The sequence below is a fragment of the Oreochromis niloticus genome, linkage group LG6 (assembly GCF_001858045.2).
Source record: "Oreochromis niloticus isolate F11D_XX linkage group LG6, O_niloticus_UMD_NMBU, whole genome shotgun sequence".
Lineage (NCBI taxonomy): Eukaryota > Metazoa > Chordata > Actinopteri > Cichliformes > Cichlidae > Oreochromis > Oreochromis niloticus.
In genome coordinates this window covers 3839488-3855347 of record NC_031971.2, presented here as the reverse complement: position 1 = coordinate 3855347, position 15860 = coordinate 3839488, and the positions used below count along the sequence as shown (strand labels likewise).

The following is a 15860-nucleotide window of genomic DNA, read 5'->3' as shown; positions in this document are numbered from 1 at the left end:
AGTTGACACATGACTGAGAAAATGCAGCAGAAGCTATTAAAAATGAGATTCCTTATTTATTAAAAATAACTATTTAATATAAGTCAGGAAAGATATTGAAAATTAAAATATGTAATAGCATAACTAATACATGGATTAGGGTCACATGATTCAGCCCTGACTAAAGGTGTTATCAAAAAAAGTTTGAAGACTAACAGTGAGGCCATCTGTCTACTGAAAGCAGACTGGAAAAGGGAACAATGGGTACAATGCATGCACTTACAAACTTGTAGCTAGGCCTCCCCATCACCAGGGGCTCAACACAAAATTGGATGGTAACTTTAGTAAAACCAAGCTACCATTCACAAAGAGGTAAAACCTGTGAAGACCACATAATACAGTAACAACCAGTAATCACATTTATTAATGAGGGTCTTTGTTATACAGTGGTTACAAAACATAAGATATAGTGATAGTAGTTGTTTGTACAGAGGGTGGGATCAGTAGATATTCTGACTTGTCAGCAAAGGAAAAGTCAGATTCCATTAAGTTTTCTTACACCAGGAATGAATGACTACTACAATGGTTTTGGTTTGCGTGTCTTAGTTTGTCTTCAGTGTTTTGAAGGCGGAGATAGAGAGGAGACAGTGCATGACCACAGCACCAGTGTCAAAGAGCAGCAGCAGCAGCGTCACACTCCAGGAGTAGTCCTGCAGAGAACAAGAGAGACACGCTGTACTACAATCCACAGGACTTTAAGTTTTAGGATTAGAAAGGGAAAAAATGAAAAGAGAACAATGTGTCAAAATAAGTGAAAGGGCAAAAACCAAAACATAACTGATGACACTGACTGCCAGTAGTTGTGGGAGGCAAACCCTCGAGTAGCCATTATAATGGTCATCCAAGCATGTGACTTTGCTGTGTGATGTGTGGAGGGTGTAGTAATACAGGCCGAAAGCAAGCAACGTCCCCAACAGACCAACCACATTGCTGCAGACACAACCTTGAAGCTGCAGAGGAGACAGACTGATTTTGTGAATCATGTGACATTATGTAATATAAGAAATGCGATATGATCATTTTATCAGGAATGTCATCAGGTATTGTGACATTGTGAGACAATAGTAGTCTTAGTCTTTTGGCATGTTTCTTATACGTACTGTACACGTTTCAGAACAAACTAATTTTAAGATTAGACAAACCTGAGTAAACCATTACTTTAAAAACTGTATTTTTTAAATGTAATGATTTTACACCACATGCAACAGGACTAAAAAAAATTCCAAAACACTTTAGCTTTTGCCTCATCGGTCCACAAAATATTTCTCAAAATGGCATCATCACGATGTTTTTTGGGAAACCTGAGTGCCTTTGTGTTTCTCTTGGTCAGCAGTGGGTTTCTCCTAAGCCTACACCCATGCATTTTTGCCCAGTCTTATTGTTCAACCATGATGTAGATGTAGATGCTGTTCTGGCTTCTTGGAGTAATTTTGCTCTCACTGTCGTTTACTGGAGTCCCAAAGCATTAGAAATGTGTTTGTAACATTTTCTAAACAATGTGTGGGGAACTCCAGGCCTTGAGGGCCAGTGTTCTGCAGGTTGTAGATGCGAAACGGCTAAATGACCTCCTCAACATGTCTTCATGTTCTCTAGAGGCCTGGCAATGAACTAATCATGTGATTCAGGTGTGTTGACCCAGGGTGAGATCTAAAACCTGCAGGACACTGACCCTCGAGGCCTGGAGTTCCCCACCCCTGGTCTAGACCGACAGACGTTGATGACTGTAAATGACCTCATTAATATTTTGTGAAGTAGTTTGTAAAGTTATGAGTGACTATTATATTGTTGGAGCGGATGCTTTTATTTTGAAAGTCACAGAGCGACAAGGTGCCGTAAATTAAGTGGTGTAAATCTTATAGCAGAAGTGCGGGTTTTAATGCACAGAGAGAAGGTGTGCTCTATGGTTAATGGACGGAAATGGGGAAAAGGAATGGCTATTAAGGTGCAATCCTGAGTTGAAAGCAGTTTCTTAGCACCTGGTTGATGAGGGAACAAGGTTTGTAACAAAGTTTGTCCTGTGGATATGTACTTTGTTGTTTTACGGAGCATATAGCTGCTGACCGCTACTAAGGATAAAGGCTAAGTTTTCACCCACTAGAGGGTGCTAACGTACCTCGTCATGTTTAGGCAGCGATGCAACGATTTCGCTGTTATATGCAATAATTTACAAGTTTCAGTGTTATTTGTTATGTAAGGTAAAGAGAATTGATTTGTGATTAATAAATAAGTCAAAAGGTTAAAGGTAACACACTGTTTGATTTACTAATAGTCTTTTATTCTGTATGTTGTAGCTCTTACGGTGTGTTCACATACACGGCTGTTTAATAAAAGGATTGTGAACCATCAGTTTGAGAGACCATCTTTTCAACCGGGGATGCTACAATGACTATTGTCTCAGCTGTTTCTTTTGATCGTTGCTTGCTGTGTTACTTTTTAAGGTCTTTCAGGCGACGTCACAAAAAAAAAAAAGAGTGCTCAATCCCAGTTATGCCATTTCAGGACACACACACACACACACACACACACACAGTAGTGTATTTGCTGTTAGAAAACCTGTCTCATGTGATACTTTAGTTTTTGGCTTTTTGGTTTCTTTTTTTTTCAAATCTGACCTTCACATTAGCATTTTATGCCAACTCACTAGTAGTCTGCTAGGGTTCTTTTCATTGGCCATTGTGAAGGACCCCCCTGCCATAACCTGCAAGACACACAAGAAATATAACTGGAAGGTTAATGTTGCTTCAATGATAAATGATAGCAAGCATGAGCGCACAAATCAAACAAAATGCAGCAGTGTACAAGTTTGAATGATGAGAGATTCCAGTTGTTCTACAGTTTGTGGCCTCCTTTACTGTATGACCTCTTATGAGGCACCATGCTTTTGGAGTACATGTAGGACAGGATTCACACAAGGCCTTCTCTGAACAAAAACAACATGCATACTGTATGTATATAGAGGCAATGGGCAACTTTTTAGCTCTTTTCTACTGTACTTGATCACTTAAAGCACTTTATACAACATGCCTCATTCATACAAGCACTTTTTTTCTACTCAAGTGCTTTATATACAACATTCACGCACTCCAATGGACACATTGTACACTCTGTTAGTTTCCATCAGGCTGCAGGCCAAAAGACAATTTAGTCTGCAGGCTGGAGCCACAAGAAATCAAAGCACCTACTTTCCAGTTAGTAGTAGAACTGGTCTAATATGAGGGACTAAATAGATCATATTAAGATTAAAAGATGTTCAGTCTCATGCCCCCCCCCAAACGTGCAACAATGTGATTCTTGCCATGATAAAGTTAGTTACATTGTGGCAAGACCCCAATGCACACAAGGTGTGTAGGGTGAGAGTCCATTTAGTCCCAATAGCCACAATGACAACAACCACAGTAAAAATTATGATTTTATACTGCGGTGGCTTTTCAGTCGAGGTGAACTCAGTCCTCCTTCTCTGACCTCTCTCACAGACAGTTTTGGGTTAATGTAGACAACAGGGCTGTCGACCCAAAACAGCCCCCAGGCTTCTGTTCAAGGCATCCATCTACAGATGAAAAGTAAGGGTGTGGAGTAGGGGTTCCCCACAGGGAACTGGTAAAATGCCACGTGGGACTGGTCCATCTGTCACAAAGTGAAAATTTGTGTTTGTTTTATGGTTTGTTGTTTTGATCATACTGGTTTTATCCTGATATTTATATTGCCTGTTTTGGTGTTGTTGCACGATATTCTTTTAATCCACTGTGGACTAGGCGGACAATAGCAGGCACCTGTTGAGGTTTAGGCGTTCCCTGAGGCGGCGTGCAAGCCAGCGTGAGCAAAGAAGGACCTGCTGCCTGATCATGTGGTGTGACGGGTCATTTGGTGGACTGGCCAGCATAACATGGCAACCCAGTCCCGAGAGCAAGAAGAGTAATGGGGGAGGCGACGTGTGTAATCGACAGCAGGCCTTCCAGCCTTAGCGGCTACACATCCACTGAACTGGATCTGAGGCACCTTTGTGAGTGAGATCAGATAAGTTGCTGGTCAGCACCACGAAACCAAGCATGAACTAGCAGTAGTTGCCAGTCAGACCCAAAAACTGCTTCACCTCTTTTTTGGTTCTGGGACAATGGCTGTAGTTTTCTCTCTGCAGGCGCACCTACCTGCCTCCCAGGTGATGCTCCAGATAGGGTGCCGCCCTCCATCAATGTGCTCCCTTCTTTTTGGGTTGGCTATGAACCCTCCTGCCTCAGGGACTCCAGGACTACAGTAGCCCTTGGTAAATCCAGCATTGTGAAAAAACAAGCAGTGCCTAACTGGACCAGTAGCTTGTCAAACTGGGGCATGGAATAAACATCAACCTGACAGCTGGTGGTATTCCACACAGAGCCATAAAGACCCATTTCTCTTCACCACAAGTACTATGGGGCAACACCAGGTGCTATAGGGCTCTATCATTTCCATCTCCAGCATAGGAGCCACCTCCTTCTGATAAATTTGTCTTTCATGTTCAGGTAACCAATAGGTGCATGACTGAACCACCACACCAGAGCACATTTCAACAGTGCTCTGAGTGTAGTACAACCAGGCAGGGGGAGAACACATCTGCAAAATGCTGTTGCAGTACAGCAACATCTGCTATGTGGGCCTGTGTGAGATGGTCATCACAGTGGAGGAAGACAGGAATGGTGGGATCTGGCACCTCTGACTAACTCATCTTTCCTTCACCAGTCTCACCTGAGAAGCTGTTCCAGCCTCTCTATACACTTTGACTTAGTGGTATATCTGCGTGTCCCCACCCCTGTCCAATCGCACTACTTTATAGTCAAGATCACCCAATCGCTGTGTGACCACAAAGGGTCCTTGCCTTTAGCAAGGATCCTTGAGCTAGAAGAAAGGAGCAATACATGCAAAACTGTCTGAGCCTAGCCCCTCTGTTGTACAAGCTCTGCTGACGTTCCTGGGCCTGGAGCAAATTTTCCCGGGACAATCTTCCATATGGGTGTAGCTTTGCTCTCAGGTTCTGAACGTACGCCCTAGAGCAGGACATCTACATATTAGAATTGGATGTCTCGAGACCGGTTTTGAGACCACTTTTACGTGGTCTTGGTCTTGTCTTGGTCTCAACGGATTTTGGTCTTGGTCTTGTCTTGGTCTCGGATCCCTCGGTCTTGTCTTGGTTGCGCTGTCTCGGTCTTGCTGTCTCAGATCGACATAGTGGTCGGGAGATTTGGAGTCAACAGTATCCATGACAGACAATGTAACGTTCCATAATGTGTCATGTGCAAAAGCATCAGCTCTAAGAGCCGTGCTTAGAGAGTGCTTTGTAGTGAATCAGAAGAGTCGACTCCCATTGAGCGAGAGCCGGCTCCTCACTTAATTTCCTTTGGCTGCTCAGCTCTCACACAGTGGCTCAGCTATGCTCCGATCCCTCCATATTGTGGCCAATCAAATGCAAGGATATAGGATAATATCATTATGTGAAAAAAAAAAAAGAAAAAAGAGGGTGAGAGACGCGACATTCAAGTGGAGCATCCGTCTGTCCTCTCAGTGAGTGAGACAGTAGACAGCGGTGAGGAGGGCTGTGCGAGTGCATCGCAGAAACACATAAATATGTCTGACACCCGTAAACGAAGCAGCATCTGGCTGCAGTTTAAAGAATTTTTTGTCTCGGTCTCGTCTCGACTTTGTCCTGATCTTGACTCGGTCTGTCTTGGTCTTGGTCTTGTCTTGGTCTCAATACCCTCTGGTCTTGGTCTTGGTTTAGGCGGTCTTGACTACAAGTCTACTACACATTGGAAGGTTGGTGGTTCAATCCTTGGTTCCTCCAGTCTGTGTGTCAAATATCCTGGGCAAGATACTAAACTAAAGTTGTTCTCTGAAACGTCCATCAGAGTGTGAATGTGTGTGAATGTTACGTTATAGCTGCAAATTTGTGGAGGAATCATGAAGTACATACCACAATTCCTAAGACTAGTGGCAGTATGAAGAGTTTTGGAAAACTTTGGTCAATGTAAGCAAACGGGGCAGAGAACAGCACCTGGAACAGCCCCAACAGGATGGTGAGCACCTGTGCAAACAAAGACGTGCAAAAGACAACCACTGAATAATATATATGAAGTTACAAGTGAGCTTCAGATACACAGCTTAGTTGTGCCTAAATCTCACCGCAACACTTTCAGGGTCAAACCAGGCAAAGAGGCGACGTAACCTTGCTCCCTCAGAAGCCATGTCACTGCAAAACAGGAAACGATATATCAAACTGCAGTATATCAATAGTACAAACAGTTCAAAAATAATAATATGACTAGGAGCTTCAGTAAGTGTTACTGGTAGACTAACCTAAACATGGTAACACTGGAGCACTCATTATTAGTGTCAAATCATGTATTTAAACAGGTAGTCCAATAAAGATCAAGATTCGTGTTAAAACACATAAAACATTGATACAAACGGCTACATAGTAAAAGTAAAGATTATACATTACACACAAATTAACTATGTACAAAATACAAATTCCTATAAACAATATCTCCATAATAAAACACAGATAACACTGTAGATGTACAATGATCTTTTGACTTGTGAATTAGTGTGGTTTTTTTGTTTGTTTGTTTTTGTTTTTGTTCCCCCCCCCTCCCAATTTTTATCTATAATTTTCTTGAAAGGGCTTCCAGATGGTTTTCAAACGGGGGTCTATTACCCAACCTGGGTCTAAAGTATTTATAACTGTCAACATTTTGACTTTTATGACCATGAAAGATTTGGACTTTAGGTTGGATATGTTGACCTTCTCAAATATAAAACAATAAAACTAGTGTAACAGTATGATTAAGGTTAACATAAATATGATAAACTGTTATAAACACATGCACCTGAAATCTTTACAAAACATTAAAAACAAACTAATCCACTGTCAAAAGAGAAGCCTTGGATACACGGAAGTAAACAAGATACCACTTCATTTTGCAGACAAAGTCTCTAACCCTAACCCCTTACCTGGTACTCTGCATGCTGTCTTATGCTTATATGAAGATCAGAACTATGATGAGTCATTACTAGCCTAATTTGTGAAGTCTACTAATCACAAAGTCGTCACAAAGGGCAATAAGAAAATGTAAGGTAAAATGGGGTCAGTCTACAAGACATGGGGCACAATCTGGAGGCCTAATGGAGAACATTAGGAACACGCTATGATGTTCCCAAACGTTCAGTTGTTAATGTACTTTTGCTGTTCAGGGATTTATTCTTCCCGATTTCTTTTTTTCTGCTAGAAAAACAAACAAACAAAAAAATCAGTTCTGTTCTGGTCAGAACTCAAAGTCAGATTTATTCTTAATCCCACAAAAAAAATAAACCAAGTGCGGCAAAATAAAAATAAAAATAAAAACATACACAACCAGACGATAAAGCAGATTAAAAAAGAAAAAGGCTATGCACAGACCCACATACATATGTGTGTGTATGTGCTGTTTGTTTGGAAAGGCTCTCATGCATCGAAGAACAGAGAACACAATGAGATAGGGAAAGATAAAAGTAACTGCATGTTAGTTCATTAAAAGCACATGTCAGAATCCTCTTGGGAAGAACAGGAATGCTGCAGGACAAGAAACAGATGGTGGTGAGAAGAAGGAGAAGAGAGAAGGAAAAAGAGGAAAAGGCATGAAGAGGGAAAAACAGATTGATAGGCAGGTTACAACAATGTTTTCTCCTTCACTATTCTGCAAACATTCACTCCTTTGTTCATGTGATGTATTCTTACCAACGTGGGGATCCCATATATACACAGGTTTAGAAGACAGTACATTTTTGCCAAAGAAGCAGAACTTTGGGGAAATGGGATTCCAGTTTTATATTTAGTAGAAGTGGTTTTATTCTTTGTATAGTATTAGTATTGAAAAATCATGAACAAAAGCATAGCCTGCAGTGTGAGGGCGAAGTGCTCTAATAGGGTGATATGGTACTACAAGGTCATTAAGATCAGATGGGGCCTGATTATTTAAGACCTTGTATGTGAGGAGCAGGATTTTGAATTCTGGATTTAACAGGAACAGGGGCGGATCTAGAAGGGTGGCATGGGGTGGCAAGTGCCACCCTAAAATCATCCCTTGCCACCCCAAGTGCCACCCCAGTTTTGCATATGACAGTGTTGTTTATTAAAATAAGATAGCATTAACAGTTTGAGCGTAGTTACAGTCAGCAGTGAATATAAATGCTAAAACTGAATATATTGCATAGTGTTCCCCCCCTCCACCATTAACAAATGGTTCAGCCCATAGCAGGACCGGCTTTTTTCTTGTTTTCAGTACCAAGCCATGCTTATGATTGTGCCAGAGCACATTTTGAACAACACCATGGGAATTTTGGATTTTACACAGGTGGTTGGATGTTACACTCTGGAAATGGAAGGAAGGTGAGTGTTATTAACCCTCTGTGGTCCACGGACACGCTGCACCTCCAAATCACATGACTGATGTAAGCTGACACAGCAACAAGCTGCAGCCAGGCTGAGTCTCTATTTCAGCCCACACTGAAAGTTCAGACTTCAAAGTTTTTACATTTTAATTACAGACCAGTAAATCCAGAGTTATGATAATATATATAAGCCACGCTTTTTTCTAAATACTGTCGTCATGTTTTTGTGTGTGTGTGTTTTAAGCGTTTTCTAAGGACAGCGCGAAAACAGTAAAGAAAGGAAAAAAAGCCACCTCTTTCCTATCGGTGGAAAAATGCACCATGTCAACCAATTTAAAAAAAAAAGTCAACACGTGGGATTTGGTTGTTTAGGGAGAGGGGAGAGTTTTTAGAGTGACGGTAACGGCAGCGAGACAGAGCGAGTGAGTGAGAGAGAGAGTGAGCGAGAGAGTTTTTAGATGTGGGAGATTTGTGACGTTTAGTGTGGAGTGTATACTTAGTGTGTTGTGTTGTCTTGTGTAGTTGTTCTGTTGTGTAGTCGTTGTTTTGTGTGTCAGTGAGGGCACTAATGAATGTCACTAAGGCACATTTGCAATGTAAACACTGTCACTAAGTAGAAAACCAGCAGAGTGATACACCTCCTGCTGTCAGGCCTGCAGGTTTGTCCCTGTGCTGCTCTCCTCTGTCTTTTGGTGGACAAACTTGTTTTTTTACTGGCACACATCATTTGTGGGGAATCTTATTGCGACACCTGATTGTTCTCTCATTTTAGTTTTAGTAATATTTTTAAATGGTTGTACAAAATGAAAGAAACAGCAGGTGTATTGGCTGCATTTTTAGATAAATAGTTGTATATGTTTACAAAATGTACAATTTATATTTGCATTTCAAGTTATAAAAATTTACTCAACATGTCTGTGGTTTTTTTTTTTACAGTAAAAAAAATACTACTAGGATTTTAAGTTCTTTGTGTGATTTCAGATCAGTGATACTAATGCAGTATGTCAGTGAAAAAAACAACTAAATTCAGTTGAGCTGAAAAGATACCAAACAAGGCAAAGGGGGAAAAAATAAAATGAAACAATTTGAGCATGAAATACAAACGTAAACTCAAAAGGAGTCAAAAATGGCCGGTTGTATTTCAGACCTCAGAGGGTTAATCCAACAAATGATGAAAAATTAGGTTTAAATTTGTGTTCATGACAGTGCAGATTTCTGACATTTTGTGTAATTTAAGCTGTAACAATGTGATTGTTTTCTAACAAAAAACAGTGAAACTTAAGTTAGACTTGTGATTGTAAATGAACCACCCCATGTTGTGTAGCTTTCTGGGTTTTATACTTATTGGGCTACATATTTATTTATTATACAGGCTATACAGTACATAAAATCCAAACTCACATGTTTTATGTAACTAAAGTGTTTAATTATGTGGGCTACAGACAATAATTAAGTTATAGACTATATTTATATGAAAAACGTGTATACTTACTGCATTTGAATCATTTTAACCATACGTAACCACCTGCATATGTGTTTGGGAAAAAAAGGCTTTGATTTTGCCACCCCATTTGATTTCTTTGCCACCCTCATGCCACCCTAAAAAAATTTCTCTAGATCCGCCCCTGAACAGGAAGCCAATGAAGGGAAGCCAAAACAGGAGAAATCTGCTCTCTCTTTCTAGTCCCTGTCTGGACTCTTGCTGCAGCATTTTGGATCAGCTGAAGGCTTTTCAGGGAGTTTTTAGGACATCCTGATAATAATGAATTACAGTAGTCCAGCCTGGAAGTAATAAATGCATGAACTAGTTTTTCAGCATCACTCTGAGACAGGATATTTCTGATTTTAGAGATGTTGGGCCTCGATCTTAAAATACAGTGAGACAGCTCGATCACTGAGAACAGCATTTCCCGTACTGATGCAGTGTTTTTAAACAGACATGTGATCTGTTGACTTTCTTTTCATTTCATCTGTACAATCGTTCCACACTCTGACACCTGCGACTGTGATGCTCTGATATTTTACATTAGTCCTTACTGCCAGCGTGCTGAACATGATGATTTGGTGATATTTGGAACAAGTTCTGAACATTGTGGGGTAAAGAGTGTGTGAAAAGGTGTTTTAATGTAAGCATTTAACGTGATAAAAAGTTTTTTGGACGTTTCTTTATTCTCTGTTATTCATGTATATGTGGTGTCCAGCGACTGACAATGTGTATTACAGTTCAGACAATGGGTACAGACAAGATACAGACAAGTGGAAAATGTAGTGAATATGGGCAGCTATAGACAGAACACATACAAAGCTCTGTCAAGCATACTGCTTAAAGCTTCTAGTGTTCTTGGTCTATATGAGTTTTGTACACTTTGACTGTGGAACCTCATTATTTTCATCCTTCAGACCAGATTGGATGCGAGTCTCCATCTTTAGATATCATATACTTTAATCTGCTAAAGCTCCAAAACTGTGGAAAAGCAAACTACCCACTCCTCACACCTTAAACAGGTTTAAACTCTGTCACAGTGCCTGGGTAGGGTCTGACTGGTTCATGTGTGTCAATTTTAACTTTGACTGTTTTATTTTACTTTTATTTTTTAAATCCTTAAATATAATCCTTCACTATATAAATACATTTAAACGTGTGTGTGTGTGTGTGTGTGTGTGTGTGTGTGTGTGTCAAAATTGGGGTCTTCTATCAGCTCACACACCAGTCAATTGGGGGCACCTGTCCCTTTGGGGACCAAAACCACCATCCCCAATTAGATTTACCTCTAACAACATTCAGCATGCTCTAAAACATATTTTAATCCAAAAATCTCACCTGTGCCCACAAGTGACATTTTTTTGGATTTTTTTTTTTGTGTGTATGTGTATGACCTTGCCTCCAAAATTTTTCTCAATCTGTGTATAACTCTATGTTGCCCCTAGTGGAAGTGTGTGAAATTGCAAAAATTTCTACTGTCCCCAAAAGTGACATTTCTTGGATTTTGATTTTTGATTTTTTTTGTGTGTGTGTATGACCTCTCGCTAACCCTTATAATATTGTATTTGTAGAAATGTTTAGCTTATTTTAGAGTTTAGACATGTAGGAATGTTTAGTTTGTTTTAGAGTTTAGAAATGTGTTAAGATAGAATGTAGAATTATGGTAGAGACACTGACACTGCCCTGGATATAAATAAAGGCCTCACTGTGTCATGAACTTAGGAGTAGATCTTAGGAGACCCTCCCCAGTTGAACTGTGAAAGTAAGACAAAGAGGAGTTAATGCTGAGTGGAAATTCCCCAGAGGATACCTGTGTGGGGGTCTCAATATTTGTTACTTGATAACTGTGGTTTGGAGGGGAGATGGTATTTATGGCCCCTAGGAAGAGACACACACCCACAGTGTTTTAACTGATATACTCACACATCCACATGCACACAGTCATTCACGTGCACTCACATAGACACGCGGGTTCACGCACACCCAGGCACTCACGTGCTCGTGCACATAGACACAGACACAGAGTTTGCAGCACATTGTGGGGGATTTATGATGGGGTCGCTGCTATAAAGCTGGGTGTAACTAACAAAGAGGTGAAGATTGTTTCAGAGGGACACCGGCCTCGTCTTCCCTTCTAGGCATGCTTAAAGAATGAGTAAAGAATAAAGAATAAGTAAAGATGAATAAAGATGAGTAAAGATGAAGATGAATAAAGATTTTGTAAAAATGACTACTGGGTCCGGTGCATCTCTGGAGGCCCGAGGAATAAAAAAGAACCGGGGTAAAACTGATTTCCCAACATAGTGTAAGACTTCTCTTAATATACTGATCTTTGTTGAGGATCTTTTTCAACATTCTATTGTATGAATGGTTTTATATAAATAAACTGTTATTTTCTTGACTAAAAAATAGAAATCAGTAGATTATTTGTTAGAAAGTAGATTGTATTTTCAAAAGATAAACAGCACACTAGAAAATACAAAAGAGTCATATTTGATGTAATTATGATACAAATATTTTTAATATTTTTTTTAAAGAGTCATTTGGCATGATCTGAAGCAGTTACATAAAAATATCAGAGCACTTTAGGTTCATATTTGCTTTCTAAGCTGCAGCTTGACATAAATTACTCTTGGTGTTGCAACATATTTGAGATGTTTCTTGAATTTCTGTTGAATCGTGCATGGATCCAAAATGTGGTGAAAGAGCTGAGCTAAATTTAAATTTCAACCCTAATACCTTTTAGGCAGTATGTAAAATTGGGAGATAAAACTTAATTCTCACCAAAGTCTCTTTAAGGGCTGATCAAAGACTGTGGTAATTAGATATGGATAATGACAGAAAAAATTATATCCTGGATGCAAGCGGGATAAATTAGCTTCTGTAGCGTGGTTGGACTGGGCCTTAGCGATATCTGCAGAGCTTGACTCAAGTCAAAGTCAGCTTTATTGTCAAGACCCATATGTACAGATCATACTCAGGAATTTGAAATTGCAATGCTCCGACAGCCCTCGGTGTACAATGAACAACTTAAAGATAAAAACAAAACAAAAGTCTTATATACAACACAATACAATACAATCTTACATAAACAACAGTGTGCTTGTGGGCAATAGTTCATGTGCAAGTGGGGGTGGGGCAGTCAGTGAAAGGGCGATGTTTTGTGTCTGTCGGGTGGGGGGTTCAGAGGAAAGAGGTGAATGCAGGTCCAGAGTTTGTGTGTGTGACAGTCGAGATGGACAGAGCAGGGACAGCCTAAAGGCAGGGGAGGTGAGGTAAGGTCACCATAGGCCTCGATCGCAGCCATGGAGGTGTGCACTGGGGAGCAGCAGCATGTAGAGCAGCTTTAAAGGTAGGGATAGTAATTAAAACTTTTTTAGCTTCTTATAGCTATATCTTAAGGTTTCTGCTGTAAAGGAAAAATCCACCAAAAATCTAAGTTTTAGCATTTTCTGTCTGAATGTAAGAAAGTTATTTAGCAATAAATGCTAATATTGGTTAGCTAGATGTGCCCTTGATAATTTGGAAAATAAGCTTTAGCTACTTAGCCAGAATAAACTCGCCACATATAAATTAGAAATTCAGAGCTGTCTTAGATTGCAAATCAAGGCATGTTTGATTAAACTTTTCTGTGAGGTTTATTAGCGTCCTTAAGTTTTTCATGTGCAAGCTAACAATGAGGATTAGCTTGTTAATTAAGAGGTGCTAATCAAACTGAAAAACTAAGCTTCATACAAACGAATATTCTGATATTTGTTTAATTTATTTATTTACTGTTCTTAAATAAAGAAACATACATAGGCTGCAGGTTTTTGAATGTCCCCATTTAGGTTAAAGCGGAGTGTATTTGTGTTAGAAACGTCCCCAGAAGTCATAAGAGTCGAGCGTCTCTTTTGGCAGTTTTCAATTGTCTTGTCTATATATTTCTTTTTCTTTCTTTTTTTTGTTTTCATGTTAAATCTACTCGTAACATCAGTGAAAATTAAAATTAAGAAATCCATTCTAAAATCGTACAGCTTGTCTTATCCCTCACAGATCTTTAATACTGTACTTATTGGTGCCCTGAGGTAAAGGAGGTTAAAGCAGTGTGTTTATTAATAATTAAATTAAATCTGTTATGATAGTTTTGCTTCAAAGTTTGGATAGTTTCTGCAAATGAAATGAACCCTTAGTAATTATGTACAAATTATGTGTGGTAACAATTCATAGTTGAAATTAGAAATTTCTTTTTTCATTTAAATAGAATATAAACTAGGTTAACTGTCTAATGTTTGCCTATTTAACTTGTGTTTATTTACTCATGAACAACCAAGCTGCGGCAGCATCATGAGAAATGCCTGAAACGTCACAAAAATTTGATCTGCAAATTCTGGATTCCTCAAGCAATGAGAGTGAGTCTCTTCTTTCAGGTATGGAGGCAACAAAAACACAATGGGATAAGAAAACAGATCAACATGAAGACAGGGGACCAGGGACTTCTTCCCAGTGAGCATATTTGGAAGCAAAGTTCTTGCCTTACAATTTGCTGGTAACAAACACTCAATAGTACAGATGTTTTAGCTGTTTTTTTTTTCTTGTTGTAAGTTTCTCTGCATAAATGATGTGCATGTAAAGTCCCAAAACAACACAGTAGTAATAAATGAAGTAGAAAATTTAAATTGTTCTGTGGCCGAGAAGTTGTACATAGTTTTGATTTCTTCAAGATAAATAGAGACCTTAATTTTAAGTTCTTTCAAATCCCTTGGATGTTATAGTTATACTTAATTGCAAAATGATTATTGTTAGATTGGATAGTTAAATCATAATCTGCCTTTAAGGGAAGTAATATCCCCAAAACTGAAGTAAAATAATTAGCGTATCTGTGTATCGCTGAAGACCCCAAAGGGGACATTAAACATTCCCAGTCCCCAATAGGAAGGTAAAAATACTGTCTGGATAAATGTTGCTTAAAATGAAAGCAAATAAAATTTTGTAAAATTCAGTTGCCAGCTTGCTTCTAAACCATACCGAAAGTGTTGTCCCCAAAGTGTGGGAGTTAAGAAATGCAACCTGAAATGGGACTCAAGCGTGTGTGTGTGTGTGTGTGTGTGTGTGTGTGTGTGTGTGTGTGTGCGCGTGTGTTAGGGAGGGTTGGGTTCTTCTAGTTTCCTGTAGCTGAGCAGATTGTCACATTAAAAGAAGGGACTGGATTCACAGTGAGCACCAGGGCATTAACAACTGCCCAACATTTGTTTAATTTCTGCCTTTTTCTCTACTTATTTTTTGCCATGTTGAATTAAAGTATGAAAGGAACTGAGAAGTTGGTAATGAGTCACTGCTTCCCCATTTGGACTTTCAGGCATGACAGGAAAGGATTTCATCAGCAGCCAGGGCATTCTTCCTCTTCTGTCTCATTCAGCTAAGACCAGTTTCAGAAATCAGCATTACAATAAAATAGAGCAGTTAAGTTGGAATAAAATCAGGTGATTTAATCATGTGATTCCTATTATTTGCTTTAATAAAATAATTTGCACTTTAAAGTCCAAATTTGTGGACATTTGTAAAACTTTAATAGTAAAAGTTAAAACTTGTTAAAAAAAAAAATAGTATTGCATCTTTTTCTTACCAGTTGCTCTAGGTCCTATTCCTTTCCTTGCCACTCAAGTATTAACCTAGCCTTTCCTCCCTCTATAATCAGGAGGGCTACTTGCACTTGGGTAGATTTTCATCATCTAGATGGATCTACTCACCAGTTTCTGCACTTGCTGTTGGGGTACACCCTTTGGAATCAGAAACTCAGACCCTTCAAAGGGAGAGTCAGTCCAGACTTCCTGTACAGGAGTGAATGGCTGATCCACATTTTACAGTTGTAAACTGGAGCCATAGAGGTACTCCAGAGTATATAACCACAGCACAGTACAGACAGGGAAAACTGTTGTTTTGGGTAATCAGCTGCATGAAG

General features: G+C 39.4%; 1 protein-coding gene across 1 annotated transcript; it reads right to left on the bottom strand.

Moving 5' to 3' along the window:
- Window positions 1-375: 375 nt before the first annotated feature.
- Window positions 376-15671, bottom strand: si:dkey-9i23.16 (uncharacterized). The gene is made up of 6 exons (XM_025908043.1): window positions 15649-15671; window positions 6190-6256; window positions 5981-6091; window positions 2681-2737; window positions 831-989; window positions 376-689 (listed from the first exon to the last, which is right to left on the bottom strand). Exons 2-6 carry the CDS (start codon window positions 6250-6252, stop codon window positions 582-584), a joined length of 498 nt encoding a protein of 165 aa, XP_025763828.1. The 5' UTR covers window positions 6253-6256; window positions 15649-15671; the 3' UTR covers window positions 376-581.
- Window positions 15672-15860: the final 189 nt, after the last annotated feature.